At 35.7% G+C, this 16663-nt stretch overlaps 2 protein-coding genes across 2 annotated transcripts in view; one reads left to right on the top strand and one right to left on the bottom strand.

The window, feature by feature from the left end:
* Window positions 1-11587, bottom strand: part of ablim1b (actin binding LIM protein 1b) — a 64564-nt gene extending 52977 nt beyond the window's left edge. Inside the window, exon 1 of the mRNA XM_052570802.1 lies at window positions 11396-11587. Within this exon, the coding sequence (XP_052426762.1) occupies window positions 11396-11408 (13 nt within the window). The 5' untranslated portion in view covers window positions 11409-11587. The remainder of the gene's footprint in view (window positions 1-11395) is intronic.
* Window positions 11588-12447: 860 nt separating this feature from the next.
* Window positions 12448-16385, top strand: LOC127969116 (pseudouridylate synthase TRUB1-like). Its single transcript, XM_052570823.1, has 8 exons — window positions 12448-12833; window positions 12987-13085; window positions 13666-13721; window positions 13889-13970; window positions 14064-14136; window positions 14237-14376; window positions 15193-15249; window positions 15352-16385. Exons 1-8 carry the CDS (start codon window positions 12710-12712, stop codon window positions 15543-15545), a joined length of 825 nt encoding a protein of 274 aa, XP_052426783.1. The 5' UTR covers window positions 12448-12709; the 3' UTR covers window positions 15546-16385.
* The last annotated feature ends 278 nt before the right edge of the window (window positions 16386-16663 follow it).

The raw sequence follows: 16663 nt of genomic DNA on the forward strand, positions 1-16663 counted from the left end.
ATATATATATATATATATATATATATATATATATGTGTGTGTGTGTGTGTGTGTGTGTGTGTGTGTGTGTGTGTTTAAAAGAAAAAGGCACTCACTGGGATCTTGACATACCCACTGTGCCCTAGTTATAATGCAGAAAATATTAATAACAGCTCTCTTAGAATGACTGATTTAGTTAACAAATCCAAAAAGCACCATCTACTGTCCAACATATTCTAATTACCCTGAAAAACTGCAACATGACGTAGGATAGACAAGAATAAAGAAGAAAGGTAGTCATCAAGCATACTGACAATAGTTGGACAGGAAAAGTAGACAAAAGTATTCTGGATAATCTGATGGTATATGAAGCCACTGCTGCACACATCTAGGCCTATCATGTTCAGTCACTCTTGTGTGATGTAACACATCTAAATCCACCTTATGGCTTATTACACATAAGTTGTGATTCAGGCAAGGTCAACACTATCAAGCAGCTAATCTGCACAGAGAAGTGCTCAGGGGCTTGTCCACACACTCGGAAGCTGAATCTATAATGCTACCGGGCCTTCAATCCATCTTGACATTCTTACACATGGTCAATCAAGTTGCTGAGGAAAGGATATGCATGTTATTCATGGACTGGCAAAGCTAATAATGGGACATACTAGTGCTGGATCCACTCCGGCTCCCTTTGGAGAAAGGTTATTAAACCAACCATGCATGGTTTAATAACCTTCCTCCAAAACATCAAACAATACTCCCTTTCATCGCCATCCGGGCCCACGTCTTATTACATAACATTTCTCCGTGTGGCATATAGAATTTCTCATGGCAAGAGTGAATCACTTCATAGATGAATGCAGGCAATGTAAGCTGCATCATGATGAGGAACGCTGACATTATATAACAACCATTCACAATGCATTAAGATTTCAGTCTCTCTCCATTTTGATTCAAGTTTAGTCATCAAAATCATGCACAAGTGTATCACCATATATGACTATTTTAATGGCCGTGCAATGTAAACGTTACAAAGTATGGAAATTCATTAATATGGTAGGAGAAGATAGATGCCACCCTAAGAATAAGTGTTTATTTTTAAATGGTAACATTTTTAGATTTAGGTTGCATTAGCCAATACGCTACTAAGGGTAATACATTAAAACATTTAGTAATTTAGTAAAAAAGAAAAAATCCCAACCTGTGGTAAGAGTGTAAAGAATAATTAATATAAAATTCTTAATTAGCTATTCTGTTGAAGTATGTGAAAAATTGAATAACAAAGCAGAATCCCAGAAAAAGAGATTAATCTGAAATAAAATTGTATTAATACAATTTTTACAATCACAGAAAAAGGAAAAAAAAAAAAAAATGGATGCTGCACATTTAAAAAAGTATATATATATATATATATATATATATATATATATATATATATATATATATATATATATATATATATATATATATACTTTTTCATGTTTAAATATGTGTTGCTTGTCTTATTTATAATTATTTGTGAAATCTACTAGCAATTTCTGAATAATTGTTTCTGAATAAAGTAAATCATACAGCATCCCCCCCCAGTATTTTTAATTTAACTTCAAAATAAAAACAATATTTTGTACTTTAAAAAAGCCATCATTATGTCCACAAATAACATCTCATAGACAAATAGACACAAAATACTTGAATATGTAAATTAATAAAATGTCACAGATCACTATTTTCCAGAGACTTTAAATTAATTAATACAATTTATCTCAAAAATGTTTTGACTAACTAAAATATTGATATTCAAATAAAATTACAAAACAAGAAGAACATAGCCGTTCAGTGAATGTGTTGAGATGAAATGTTGTGCCATCTATGATTGAGAGAAACAATAAGGTGGGAATCTTACCTTATACTATATGCAAGTAATTTTAGGATGTTTTGTACAATATTAAACATGGGATTATTGCTCTATTTCTATATCCACTTAGTGTACGAATGGCTGAAGACCCAGCTCAGTATTGAAAATGTGTATAACTAACAGCAAGTGAAATTCTGCTAAGCGTTGCTCCCCCTAGCGGCACTTCTGAAAAGTGCAAGATAATAACTTGTTACACACAAAAACCAGGGCCAAAAATACAGCAAATCTAATCCAATCAAACACAGTCCACTGCACACCATGGCAATTACCAGCTCAAGATCCACTTCACAGTATGAAGTATAAGCATGCACACCATAGGAATGGCATACACGTGCTAACAGTGCAGTTCTCAAGGTAAGAAGTGTCATAAACTTAGCATTTAGATGACAATAATAAACCACTTGTCTTCTTGTAAATTTGTCACCTCCTTATTTATGTGATCCAAATTAGAAAAATATTCAAATATCTCTGTGCTTCAAATATTACAAATGAAGTCGAAAACTCAAAATCCTTTGAATGGACTTGAATGGACTAATTCAACATCCCTAAAGGAATTTCGCTCCAAAAGAATTCCTTTAGCTATTAAAACCTCACAGGCATATTCATCTTTGTTGAGAAATGTAGAACAAGATGCTTTGGACATTTACTGTTTGACATGGAACGGGATGTTTATTCACACAGTGAGGATTAAATGACCACATCCCTGCTTTATTTCTCACACACAGGCTTGCAAACAGATGCATGCTCTCCAGGAGCAATGAGGGTGAAGCGGTATGTTCAGCTCCACCCATTGGCTGATTAAACTGGCTCATCGTGAATTGCCCTGCAACACCGCAAAGTAGACATGTGCCACATCTGTTCCAGGGTTCAAATATAAAAACACACACTCTCACGAACACCCACAGAGAGAGACTATGAGAAAGAGGAAGAAAGAGAGAGCCTTATCAACTTTGCGCTAAATGGTTACACTTGGGAGAAAACTGTAACAACAAAACCTCCTGTTTTTAGTCTTCAACAGCTCCGTCAGTGCTCACTTGAAGAGGAAACGTTGGGGAAATTCTTTCACAATGTCGTAATCCTTTCCAGAGATTTTTTTTCTTCCGCTGTATTTTACGTGAGGCTGGTTCGAGTTATATTCCTGGCAATTATGGTCTAATGTGCAAACAGCCTACGGTATCAGAGGTTGCTCAGAGACATCGTGGGGGTGTTTATTTGTGCGGACAACCTTCAAATCTTCAGCCAACCTCAGAATCAAACCTTAACAGCCCTTAAGAGAGTCCCATTACAGACCCACGAGTACCAGAGCAAATCACCAAAGTCTCTGGAGAGATCAAGGTGCAAGCAAGCAAGACAAAAACAAATCTAACACTGTATCTTGACCAGGTGTGATACTACAAGCAACAAGAACTGCACGTGCTCTACAACACAGCCAATCTGAACATATCTGATGCTGAATGTTACAGCATGTGGAGGAGGATTAATAGTGAGATTTCACTGTTGACGGCGCTCCTAAGACTTTTAAAGCACTGGCCACTTACTTTTATTGATAAGTTTGCAAACTGCTTTTCTTAAACCATTTGCCAAATGTCAACAGAGTTAAAAAATGCCATTTAAAAATAATACTTATTACTTATTACGTAAAGTATATTTATTTGTCACTTTGAAAAGTGAATTTATTTATCTTTTATTTTTTTGGATTACAAATATTTCTTCATTTTATTCTTAAATGGCACTTACATTGTCTTCCATATTTGCTTGTTGCAACTGGTTAGGCCAACATTTATGAAAAGACAGTTTTATTGCCTGCCACTTTTTTTGCTTCATGTCCAGTTTGGAGGGGGATACTGTATAAAAGCATCTTTAATTGCATCTGAAACACATCTTAACATTGAAGCATTAAAAGCTTTGAGTGGGTTCATAACTCAAAATCGATTTGCTGACGCAGCATTTAGTATGTCGCTGCAAAAAGCAGAGTTTATCAAATAAGTGACCACAAAATCTCATGTGCAGTGACTGGATCCACTGTAAGAAGAGTGTGACAGGGAAGAGAGAGCTCTTTCAGGGTCTAATCACACAAAGAGATTGCATGTTAGCAGCAGATCTAAAGTGATGTCAGGTAGCCATTGGCGATGGCCTTGTCGCATGCACAGCACTATTCATTCCTCATCATGCTCCCCTTTCACTAATGTAAGCATACTGTAACTCAGATCTTAAATATATTTTAAAATAGAATTCATGCTTGTGATGGCAAAGCTGAATTTTCAGAAGCCAGTTTTCAGTATAATATGATCCTTTAGAAATCAATCTAGTACTGAATTGGTGCTCAAGAAAAAATACATTATTATCAGTGTTAAAAACAGTCATGCTACTTAATTTTTTAAAATGTATTTATTTTTTTATTTTTTTGGAAACTGCTATACGCTGCATTTAAATCTTTGGAATAAGTATGATTAAAATAATAATAATACTTTTATTAAGCAAGCTTGCATTAATCTATATATTCTCTCTTTTTATTTAGTAAAATTAAATACAAGTGAAAAAACATAATAAAAAAAATCTATTTTTGTACTGCTTTCATCACATTCATTTCCAAAGGTAAGTTTAAATAGCAAAGGGTTTATGGTTTCATCATCTTAAATAAAAGCTGGATGAAGAATAAAAAGAGTGAAAATGTCATGAAACCTAAAATAAAAAAAGACCCCTTAAAAAAATAGCCCCTTGAAAAAAAGCCCAGACAGTGTCATGTCAGTGTGTATCATTCAGGCAGGCCTGGTCATTCTCTGAGCTGGAGGGGGGCTTTAAAATAATACATTCAGAAACTGCAAGCAAGCTAAAACGCCTTGACAAATGCTCCATATATCTACATTTTGGCTTTGAGAGATTCCCCTAGCAGCAGTTGTGGTATCACAAGGTCAGTTTCTATATCCCGTGGGTTTACAAAATGCTGGGTAAACATGAGAGCCCAACACAGTGTTAGAAACGCACAGGTCACTGTCCTGGGGAACAAAACGGATGCTACTGTTTCAGTAATGTCCGATCCTACATCTGCTGCTCCCAAGCCACTGTCTGGATAGCTATTATTAATGCAACTGTGCCCTGCTGAGAAGTAATTAATGTGATTGCTTCTGCTCTTACTGCAGGTGGTCTTTTTGGATGCAGCAATTAAGCCCCTTATACTGCCGTGACCTTGTGGATGACCAACAAGACAAGTCCACCCTGCAAGGAAAACAGCAAATATTGCTCTCAAAGTAAGGCTCATAGGACTGCAAGATCTTTCCATTTTAATTGGATTCTGTCTTCAGTTTATGCTAAGTGGCTCCCATCAGTATTCATAAGTGGATCAATCTGGACTACAGGAATTTTACTGTGATGTACTGAAACAACATTAATCAAAGTAGGGCGAACTCTCTAAGCCAAATAAGAAAGCATAACTGTCATAGTTCCACACCGCAATTAACTGTCAATATTGTTTCGTAGACAGTTTTCTTATTTGAAAATATGGCTTGAATTATCAGTTATTTCTTTTAAATGAGCCATTTCTTCTTTTAGTTGACTCTAGCATTTGCCTTGATAATGGTTGGCAGACTCTGGATTTTAAATATTTAAGTGTGTAATTAAAAATTGTCTTATTAAAAAGAAAGAACCCCCACAGAAAAAATGCTTTGCAGTGTCCCATGTAAGAAGAGTATACAAAACTTTTTATGACTTTATTTTACTGAATAATAGCCACACGCAAATCTCTAGTTAAAATTTAAAGCTTGTTTCAGTTTGCAACAGTAACCAAAGGGGATGGAATTTAGCAAAATGACATTTTTTCCCCTGAAGATAAAAAAAGAGCAAAAAACTAAACAAAAACTCCCCTATACTAAAAAGAAGGGAAAGGAGATTGAGCCGCATTCTGATGTAATAAAGTATGTAAAAACAGAGGGTTTGAAAATGCAATAAGTTGGATGATTGTGCAATTTAAACTGTGGCCAAAGGGGCAGAATCACACTCTCACTTTGACTTTATATTGAATTCTTTTGCTTTAATACTCAGTTTATAACACATTCTGTTAAAAAATGTTGGTTTCTTCTATATTTATAGTCACTATAAGAATTATAGTCACTATAAGAATCAAGAAGACACGGTATCAAATGCACTGTGGATTTTAGGATTACGATTTTTTTTTTTTTACTACAGTGTAGAGCATAATGATCCTTTGTTTTGACAGGGATCTCTAGGTTTACTTTTAACCACATCTTCTACAATAACACAGGAAATAATTGGGAAAAAAGTTGGCTGGTAGCCAGTAATATCAGCAGCCAGTCTGAAACTGGACTGCTGTCCACAAAGTGAGATAAACTAAGGAAAGCAAACTGGCTTTGACATGAACCAGGCATCAGGAGAACATGGCCTAAAACATTTTGTCAAATGCAAGGTATTCCCAATTGAAGCTAAGCATTTACTTTGTAGACTCTCGAGTGGCTCCAGAGCTCAGTACAGATGAAGCATTCGTCAGGATGGTGATTTTTTTAGTGCAGAAGCACATAATCAGCAGCCCACAGAGAATACAGAGCTCAGGAGTGTGTGGTCAGCTGGAATCAGAATGATGGCCTCCATCTGGTGCTTACACACCTGCAAGGAATATACAGTATATATATATGTATGTGTGTGTGTTTGTGAGAGAGAAAGAGAGAGAGAGAGAGATAGTACATATTGGAGGCCCTATACATATATAGAGGAGGCCAAAAGACCAAAGGTTTTTATTCATTTAAGCTCCTGTTAAAAAGGTCAGATGTTCTCTTTTTACTCAAGAACACGATGTTTACTGGATCATTCTCAAATAATGCTAGTTTTGCATAACAATTTGTTTTGTAATTTGTATTTTTTGTATTAAACATAATAAATATTAAAGTGTGTTTAAGCATTTTGGGTGTCTCATTGGTTGGACCATGATATATATGTATCATTTGTGTGTATCTGAAACAGAATGAAATGGAATGGGAAATATGTAACAGTTTCCCTGTATGACCTCTTAAATTTCCATTAAATATTTTGTGCTGCCTTACCTCATGGAATTATTTATAAAACTACTAGTTTTTTTTTTGGTGTAGAGTACATTGAGATGTTTGTCTCCACTTTTAAATGAGGTCTGGACTAATTCAAACTGAGGTTATCTTATAAGCAAAGGGTGGTGCAAAACATGTCTAAAACAAAACCCACTGAACTTGGAAATGTTTCTAACTCTCATTCCTCTGGCTCCAGCCCAGCTCCTGCCATTGTGTCAGGGGGAGCCGATCCACTGATGTGACTTCATACAGGATCTCCATGAAACACCAAAACAATGTGCACCTCACCAACCCTCAGAAGTAGAATGGGGGCATAGAAAGAAAGAGTAAAATGTTATACAAAAGTTCAAAGAGTTTGTGTTAGTGACATAACCTAATACCACAAGTTCAAGTCCACTGGTTCCTCCATCATCCCTTCCCCCTCTCCACTTGACCAGCTCATCCAAAGAGAGGTGACATCCTAGTTATAGGAATGTAGTGGGTCTGGACTCGGCTTGCTGTGGGCGGCTTGGGGACAGAGACAGGCAGAGGGGCAGCTTCCGGGTGGGATCAAGCTTAATTAAGCCTTGAACAACAACTAAAGCCCTTTGGTGTTCATGAGGCTGAAACCCCAGCAATCAGCAAGCATGCTCCACTTCCCTTGCAGCGGTTAAGCAAAGCTAGCGGTCATAACTAGGTCTTGTTTAAGAAAATGGTATCGGATCGGTATATGGGTTCATGTACTCGCCGATGCCGATGGCAGAATTTGTTGTGGTATCGGTGATATTTCCGATACTAGTATCGGAATCGGAACAACTCTACAGCTCATTACAGAACATTTCAGACCTGAAGTAAAGTAGGTCAGAAAATGTAAAGACGTGAGAAAATATGATGTGTGTCAGATCCACATCATGTTCAGCAGCGGGAACTCTTAAAGTGACAGCGGCCAAATAACCTAATAACTAAGCTGCTGTGATGCCTGTTAAACACAGAACAAAAGAAAAAAAAAGAGGAAATCAATCATTTTCATAGCTTTAAGGATTTTAAGAAAATTCTGTATATTAAAGTAGTCTAATAAATAATACATCTGATAGCTCTCAATTATACTGTAATGTTGAAGGGTTATTCAATGGGTAAATGTAAGGCGGATAACACACCTAGACACATCAGAAGTATTGGTATCATACTGGCCTTCAGTTATAAAAAAGCTGCTATTAGAATATACTGTCTTTATGTTGTTTCTACATTGATTTAAGGATTTTTGGTAACTTACATCATTGGAAAATTACCTTTTACTTGATTTACTTCATTCAGTGTTAATAAGGTTACAGGTTCAATATTCAAAGCAAGTGAAAAAACTAAAGGATTTTCATCTTTAACTCGTTCATAAAGTTGCGTCTTGGAATACTAGATGTTGCGTTAACAGGACGTTTTGAGAGTGAAATCTGTTACAGCTTTCAATCGGTACAGATGTAATATGGGAGTAAGACTACTAAATCACTCACACAAATGATTCATTAAAAATAGCGATTCATTCAGGAACTAAACGCCACTATACCTGTGAGTTGGTCATGAAAGTGTTAACGGTTGATCCTGCTTTTATTTTGTTTGGACTATTTTCAGCTTTTTGTTGGCAGAGCAAAAATAGATGTTACAATATGTTTTCAAAATATAAATAACTTAATCATAACTGCCTCTTAATAGACCTTTTTAATCAGAGCTTCATAAAACAGTGCTATTACCTTACACCACAAATTCAATATATTCTAGGATAATTCTTTGCCGGATCCTGTAATTTAGCTTAACTGACTGTGCAGGAATGATTCAAACTATTTATCCAGCAAACACAACTCTGACTGAACCCAAGTGACTAAGCAGATACAAAGCAAGCGTAGCATTGAGCTGGACAGCAGGAATTATGATGTGTCATTCTGCTGAAGTAAAGTGACTGTGTTTCCGTGTCTCTGAAGCAAAGCCATGTCAAACAGAGTAGGTTCTATTGCAGCAAACCTCCAAGCGCTCTGGCCTCCATCCTGGTCACCCCCATCAAGAGACAAGTCTCAGAGTCTGACAACCACTTAAAGCAATGATAAGAGACATATCTTACAGGGGTATGGATGACCTGAATTGAGACAGTGATAAGTAGAGCACACCTCGTTTACAATCCTCAGTCTAATCAGTCTCGTAAGAAGTTGTCATTTAGTAATTTAGAACTATTTTCTTGTGTTTTAATACATTAAATTAATACTGAGGGTGAGTAAATGACAACAGAATCAGAATTTTTGGCTGACCTATGCCTTTAAGAAAAACACTGAACCATCATCAGTTTGTTTTTTTCTCAAAAACTGCCAATTTGTGAAGGTGAAAGTGACAGAGCTGTCACAATGTCGTCTTTCCTGGAGAATATTTGTGAGGGCTGTTGGAAAAGAAAACAGTGGTATCACTGCTCTGATTAAAGCCCAAAGAAAAGCACGTCTGGAGAGGTTCCTACTCGCTGGATGTTGTTAGAGACGGTTTACTTTTCAGATTCTCACAGTGATTTCAGCTGACAGCTTTAACCGGGCTTCCCCAGGGGCCGACAATGATCTTGGGTCCAAGAAATGGAGATACAGAGAAAAAGAGGGAATGCACCATGAAGAGATGAGTAAAAAATTGGGAGGATATTATAGAATAATGTCAAGAAAATCTAACAGTTAGTTATTATTAAATGCCTTTAAGTCATGGCTACAATAAATTAATTAAATATTCCCATTATTATTGCACAGGAAAAAAGATATGGCTGATTTAGCACACATTAACCCTTTTGTGTCCCAATAGCAGTTGCACTTCTATTCTGAGATGGTCAAATAGATCCTGCCATTAAATAGTTTTATCACAAACCATATATTTACTCAGGCTACTGATATAGATCCTGCCATTTTTGAAAACCTCCTGTGTGACAGCTTGCTCTATTTATCCCAACTTGGATTTTGAAGAATTGTTTTTGCTTTGCCCTCCAGTGACCTCAACAATTGAAATGAAATGACTGGACAAGTGGGAAATGGCTTGCTAAACTTAAGTGCAAAGTTTAAATTGAATTCTATTACTCTGGGCTACTAGGGGTCATAGGGACATGGCAAGAAAAACATGGACTTGGACTTGGAAGTAGACAGCGCTGTGAATAGGACTTCACAAAAATGTGCAAACTCAAGACCGAAGTTAAACACACTTCCAGCCAAAATGTCTGATTCTACGAATTTTATGACCAAAAACCTCCAGACTTATATACAGAACTATTCTGCATCTACTTCACTTTAAGCTGCAGTCTTTGTCATTTAGATTAAATTAAAAACCATTTGAAGAAAAACACCATGAGAACAACTATATAATATAATATGAATATGTATTATTATGTTTAAATACATAAACTCTGTAATACTGGCATTCATTAACGCAAGCTTCTCTAGCCGAAATAAAAAAAAGCAAAGTCTCAGACTTAGAAATCACAAAAGCTAAATCAATAACACTGCAACACTTCTCAAGAATAATTTCTTAGACACATACGTTTTTGAGCTCATGCTGTAATTATAGCATGGTCGAGGCTTATGCCTGTGGCTCATGGTAGCAGTAGCCTGCTTCTTTAAATAGACTCAGCAACACAAATCATCTGCAGTGGTTGCGGTGAGTATGTAATTGAAGTCCAGAAACCACTGGAACTGTCAAAGCAAGAATAATAAGTAGAAAAATTCCGTGGGCATATACATAGCATCATCTTGTGTGACGCTAATATGAAAAGAAGAGCATCCAACAGTGAGAAGAACAGTATGCAAATAATACACTAGTCAAGTAACAGGCTTCGTTTTTTCTCTATGTCCTTTCTTGAACAGAAAAGGAGGTAATTGCTTTATTTAACCCTTCAGTTGTCTTCATGTCATTTTTAAAAAGTCTGTAGAGAATATAGGTCTACAATAAATATATTTTTTGTTTAATAGGAAGTTTGGAACCAGACCATTTCAGGAATCACTGAATAAACTGAGATATTTATTATGCAAAGTCAAAAAGGAATCGGGACACCTTTAGCCAAAACTCTCAAAGGTTTTTTTTTTTTTTCTCTACACACAAATTGGGTTAATGCATCAATGATACAATAATATAAACAAACAAATCAAAATTCAATTTTAATAGCCTAAACATCAGAAGCTGAAAAACGCAAATTAGTGTTTGTAATAGGCTTCTACATTTGTATAGTTAAGTAGGCTACTATGATAATGCATGTGGCATTACTTTAACTGTCAGATTTGACATATGCAAAAACAACTGTTTCTGGACAGGTGTTGAGACTTGACAGTCTCATCGCGTCTCAAGTTTAAAGGCAGCTTCATTCAGAGCAGAATGAAACACGTCAGATAGACTGACCTCTTTTGAGTAGGCTTACGTATGAATAAGACATTAGAAAATGCATAATTAAATCTAAATAAAAACTGGTTACCTCTTGTTGACATGATGCAGTATGAAAACTCTGGGTTTTCCTCCTTATATAAAATGAAGGCGGTCGCCAATATGCGTTTCAATCCAAAATACAGTTCCGCGACTTCAGATAGGCAGAAAGTGTGCGAGCTTTAGGTCCATGAGCAGCGGAGCAGCTCTGGCTCTCGGCATCAGTGATCACTACAAAGCGTGACAAAATAACGGGAACCGGAGGCTTACACAATGGGCGTGTCCTGCACGATAGACTGACTGCTACGGTGTGTGGCTACAGTTAGCTACAGCTGAAGCACTTACATGTTGACTAACACTCCTGCTTTCAGAGTAACTACTGTTTTTCTGACTCTAACAGGTTTGGATGTTGCTTTTTACGTTTTTATATTATCTTTTCAGACCCTTTATTTTCGAAGATTAAAGTCACTGTTGTCTTATGTGTGTACGTTTATAAAAGATCGCACGTGGTATCATTTAACATGTGCCATTCTAAATATGCATTAAAAAACAGAATTAGAATAATACTGTTATAATAATAAATAAACCATCTATTAGTAGGCTAACTAACAGAATATAGTCTAATTGATATAACAACCTACTTATTCAATATATTAGGCTGAAATTAAATAATACTAGTTATTTATAATCTTTATTATATAGTCCTAAATGGTAGCTATGTGAATATATAATAAACATCGGACACGTTGTTTGTTTACCCTAGCGCTATACTTCTTCAGTATAGTGGATAAATGTCGCCATCATGTGGTGGCATATTTTACTGTGAACTTTAAAGGTACAATCTCCGACGTTAATAATGTTATCACTTTATAATATTTTTATGCTGGTAGATTTGCTTTTATACGATTTAGTAAAATACAAAGGACGAACATGCTTAGACTATATAAGAAAGCAGCAAATTATATTATGATAAAGGCCCAGTTTTCTCTGTGCACGCAGGCAGTGTAATATAATAGTTGTCCGCCACAGCTGATCTAGAGTCAGCTTACGGATTTAAGTTATATCCTAGTTCAGATTTGTTATGGGAAACTGCATTTGCTAACTTTAGACCGGAGAATGAAACAGTTGCCATTAAGTGACATATCTGAGATAATAAAACATTTGTGTATGTTGGAGGCATGACTGATTTACAAGAATATGCTGGATTAGTGGTTCAGCTGGATTTTAGGTGGAATAAAGGGAATGAATCTGCTCTGGCAATATAAAATATTGCAATTTCATTTTGAGGGTGATTTTAGGGCCATTTTGAAGGTGAGTATCATAACAATACGAATGATGTCATCATCTCGCGCCGATAGCAACAAGCATGGCTGCACAGAGCAGTTCGCTATCCAAATTGCAGTCTTTAAATGGTATATTTGCCATTTATAAGAAACAGGGTCCCACCTCCGCGGATGTGTTAAACGCACTGAAGAAGGTGCTTTTAAAAGGTAGGTGCGTTCTTAAATTCTGTTCTTTTAAGGGCATCTTGAGATTCATTCTTAGCAGTAGATGTCAGTCATTTGCATTGGGGAACAAAATAATCACTCGTAAAGTAATTATCAGAATACGTTTTATGGTGTAACGAGTTTATCCTTACACAGAGGCAGGAATTGCAAATCCCAATCCTCGCAAGAGGAAGAAGCAACCTTTAAAAATTGGCCATGGTGGCACCCTGGACAGCAATGCTTCTGGTGTACTTGGTAATGTAATCCAGTATCTTCTTCCATTGCGAAACATCATACAAACAAAAATGTACACTAAGACTACTGGTGAAGCCTTACCAGCAATGACATAATAAGACAAGGCAAGAGACAGATGAATAGGGTAAAAATTTTAACCATCATAACACTGCTTCCCTTGTCGATTAATCGAAGTACTTAAAAACAGTAATTTATTAAATTATTACACATTTTCTGATCATCTCATATATTTTTTTTTTGTGCACAAATGTCACCATGTTTTGAATAATAAAATGTTCTAATCGTGCAAATGATATGAACAAATCCCTCTGTAAAAACATTTAGATTTGAGAGAGAGAGAAAAATAAACAGTGTTTAAATATAATTTTCTAATTGAAATGTACAAATGCAAACAAGTTTGAAAAAAAAAAAAATCATGTCAGTTATGGGATTTTGCTTCCATGACAATGCATGAAAAAAATGGTTTTGCCTGTGGTGTCTTGCCTTGAGTAGAATCTAATACCATAAATAAAACTAAATGTGAAAGAATATGATATTATATAAAATATGTAAAAATATTAATTAACCTAATGTTTTGCAGTGGTTGGAATTGGTGAAGGAACAAAGATGCTCACCACGATGCTTGCAGGATCAAAGGTAAGTATTTTCTGGGCCATAACATGTTTGTCTGTCTTTGTACGTTTTTCATCTATTGTCCTCATTTTTAAGTCGATTTGGATAAAAGAGTCTGCTAAAAGTAAATGTAAGTGTCATCCAGAGGTTTTATTACTGTAACATTTGTTCTATGTTTTTTTTCTTTATAGAAATACAGAGCTGTTGGAGAGTTAGGCAAAGCAACTGATACGCTTGACGTCACAGGAAATGTTGTTGAAGAGAAGAGTTATGGTGAGAATCATGATTTTGTGGCTGCTCTTGCGATGAAGGAATGGATATTTATACAGAAGTCTGTGTATAAAGATTAGTGCTTGTTTTTCCCAGATCACATAACAAAAGAGGCTTTTGAGGAGAAGATGAAGCAATTCACGGGTGAAATTATGCAGGTTCCACCTCTGTAAGTCAATTTGTTTTGCTTGTTACACAATACACTCTTCATAGACGTCTAAATGAATTGTTTCTTGACGTCATAGAAAATCTGATATTTGCATTTAAAGATATTCAGCACTGAAGAAGGATGGCCAGCGCATGTCTGTCCTGCTCAAGCAAGGTCAAGAGGTGGAGGCTAAACCTGCACGTCCAGTCACAGTGTACAGTCTCTCTTTACAGGACTTCAGCCCGCCGTATTTCACCATAGGTTTGTCATTTACACGCTAAATTTGGAAAGACATTATATGAGAAATATTAACGAATGGTAAATGTGTTTTCTTGGACAATTGAATTAATACTGTATGCAGAGAGTTTAAGAAATAATTCACCCCCAAAAAGAAAAATCCATGAGGATATACTCACCCTCAGGTAATCCAAGATGTAGATAAATTTGTTTCTTCATCAGAAAAGATTTGGAGAAATGTAGCATTGCATCATTTCGTCACCAATTGATCGTCTGGAGCGAATGGGTGCCGTCAGAATGAGAGACCTCCGTCCATCAATTAACATCGAGTGCCTCATATACATCAAGCCCATCATAAAGTTGTTTTAGCTTTAAACCTCTGCTTCTAATCGAAATATGTGCTCATAATCCGCTTCCTCTGGTCGAAACATTCATACCCTGTTGTCCTCCCACCTAAAAGTCCACTGATGTTTTTGTTTAGAAATGTTTTGTTTTTGCTTTTCACTTCATAAGAAATTAATTGATGAACTGGAGTTGTGTCTGGATTGAAGTGTCAATCATTTTTGGATTATTGTGATGCTTCCATCAGCTGTTTAAACTCATTCTGACGGCACCCATTCACTGCAGAGGATTCTTTGGTGAGCAAGTGATGTAATGCTACATTTCTCCAAATCCTGTTTCAATTAAAAAACTAACTTATCTACATCTTGGATGGCGATTGGTGAGTAAATTTACAACAGATTTTAATTTTGGGGTGCACTATGTTAGAAAACTGTTTTTTTTTCCCTTCCCATAAAATCATTATGTCATTCTAAACTGCTTACATTTTTGCATTAACAGATGTTGAGTGTGGAGGTGGATTTTATGTAAGAAGCTTGGTTGATGATCTTGCAAAAGGTAACACTCTGGACATATTTCTTTCTTGTAATACTACCTTCAAACATTAACATTTAATTTACCTGACATAATATTCTGATTTTCACCCCTGTACCCCCACAGCTCTGTCCTCCTGTGCTCACATCAAGCATCTCACTCGGACCAAGCAGGGTCAGTTCATGCTTGAAGAGCACGCATTGAAGGAGGATCGCTGGACATGGACAGATATCTCACAGGCTCTGCAGCCCTGCCCAACACAATCAGGGCTACAAAATAATGCCAAGAAAGCTAAATCAAAGCATAAACCTACCATCTGAATCTGAGGTTGACAATGGAGATCAAAATGATTAAAGGTGATGAAAGGAACCGTCTGATACACAAATTGCATTCTGTGTGAGAGAACTGTAGCAAATTGTCTGGTCCATTCTGATTTGTTCTGGTCTCTGCTACCATCCATGTGCATCTATCTTCATGGTCAAGTGAGGATAAAACAGGTGGCATCATCAAAATAGATAATGGATTATTAATGCATCTGAATTCACTTAATGAAAAAAAAAAAGATATATAATTGAAAGTAGTTATTTTGTTTGTTAATAAATTTCTATGGTATTTAATTTATTTTCCAGATCAGTAAATCTCCTAGACTTTTACGTGTTGTTTTCATGTTTGGTAAAAACCATAACATTTATAATAGAAGCAATACATAACATCAGATTATTGCAGTACTCATGTATTGGAAAATAGCAATAAATCACACCATTGTTGAAATGATTGGGGATGGTAAGAATTGTTGTTTCAGAAAGAAGTCTGAAGAATGCATTTATTTGTTTAAAAAATAGAGTGAAAACTGTAATATTGTGCGATATTTTAAGAAACTTTTTTAAAAATGGTATATTATTCCTGTGATGAATTACTCAAGTCTTCAGAGTAACACGATCCTTCAGAAATTATTCATATATGTTGATTTGGTACTTTTGTCATTGCTGAAAATGGTTGTTCTGCTTAAAGTATTTGTGCTAAGTGTGATACATTTAGATATTTTTTCCATTATTTTCATCTTTTTAAAACAATCTTTTTGTTACAATGTAAAAATCTTTATTGTTGCTTTTGATCAATGTAATGCATCCTTCGCGGAATAAATTTAATAATTAATCATTCCCAAGTCTTGTTTATATTGTTTAAAGGGAAAGGGTGTCTTCCTGACTCAAAATGTTTAAAAATCACACATAAACCAAAACTGAACACAGTATTAGAATACATGTAATTAAAAGCTGGTTTCAGGTAACACAGAAAATACACAGTCATACACTAAAGCAGTATGATTTATGTAAAGCAGTATGTAAAGATTTATGTAAAGTAGTATATCATGGTATCTCACCGAACCAAATATAGTTTAGACCGTTTAAATGCGCTCAATCAGTATACTCTGATACTA

This window comes from Carassius gibelio, chromosome B12, assembly GCF_023724105.1.
Source record: "Carassius gibelio isolate Cgi1373 ecotype wild population from Czech Republic chromosome B12, carGib1.2-hapl.c, whole genome shotgun sequence".
NCBI lineage: Eukaryota > Metazoa > Chordata > Actinopteri > Cypriniformes > Cyprinidae > Carassius > Carassius gibelio.

Excerpts from the sequence above, each read along its gene's own strand:
- LOC127969116 (XM_052570823.1), top strand. The coding sequence starts at position 12,710 with ATGGCTGCACAGAGCAGTTCGCTATCCAAATTGCAGTCTTTAAATGGT. Across the intron at positions 13,086-13,665 it reads CAATGCTTCTGGTGTACTTG|TGGTTGGAATTGGTGAAGGA; the intron begins GTAATGTAATCC and ends AATGTTTTGCAG. Across the intron at positions 14,377-15,192 it reads CCCGCCGTATTTCACCATAG|ATGTTGAGTGTGGAGGTGGA; the intron begins GTTTGTCATTTA and ends TTGCATTAACAG.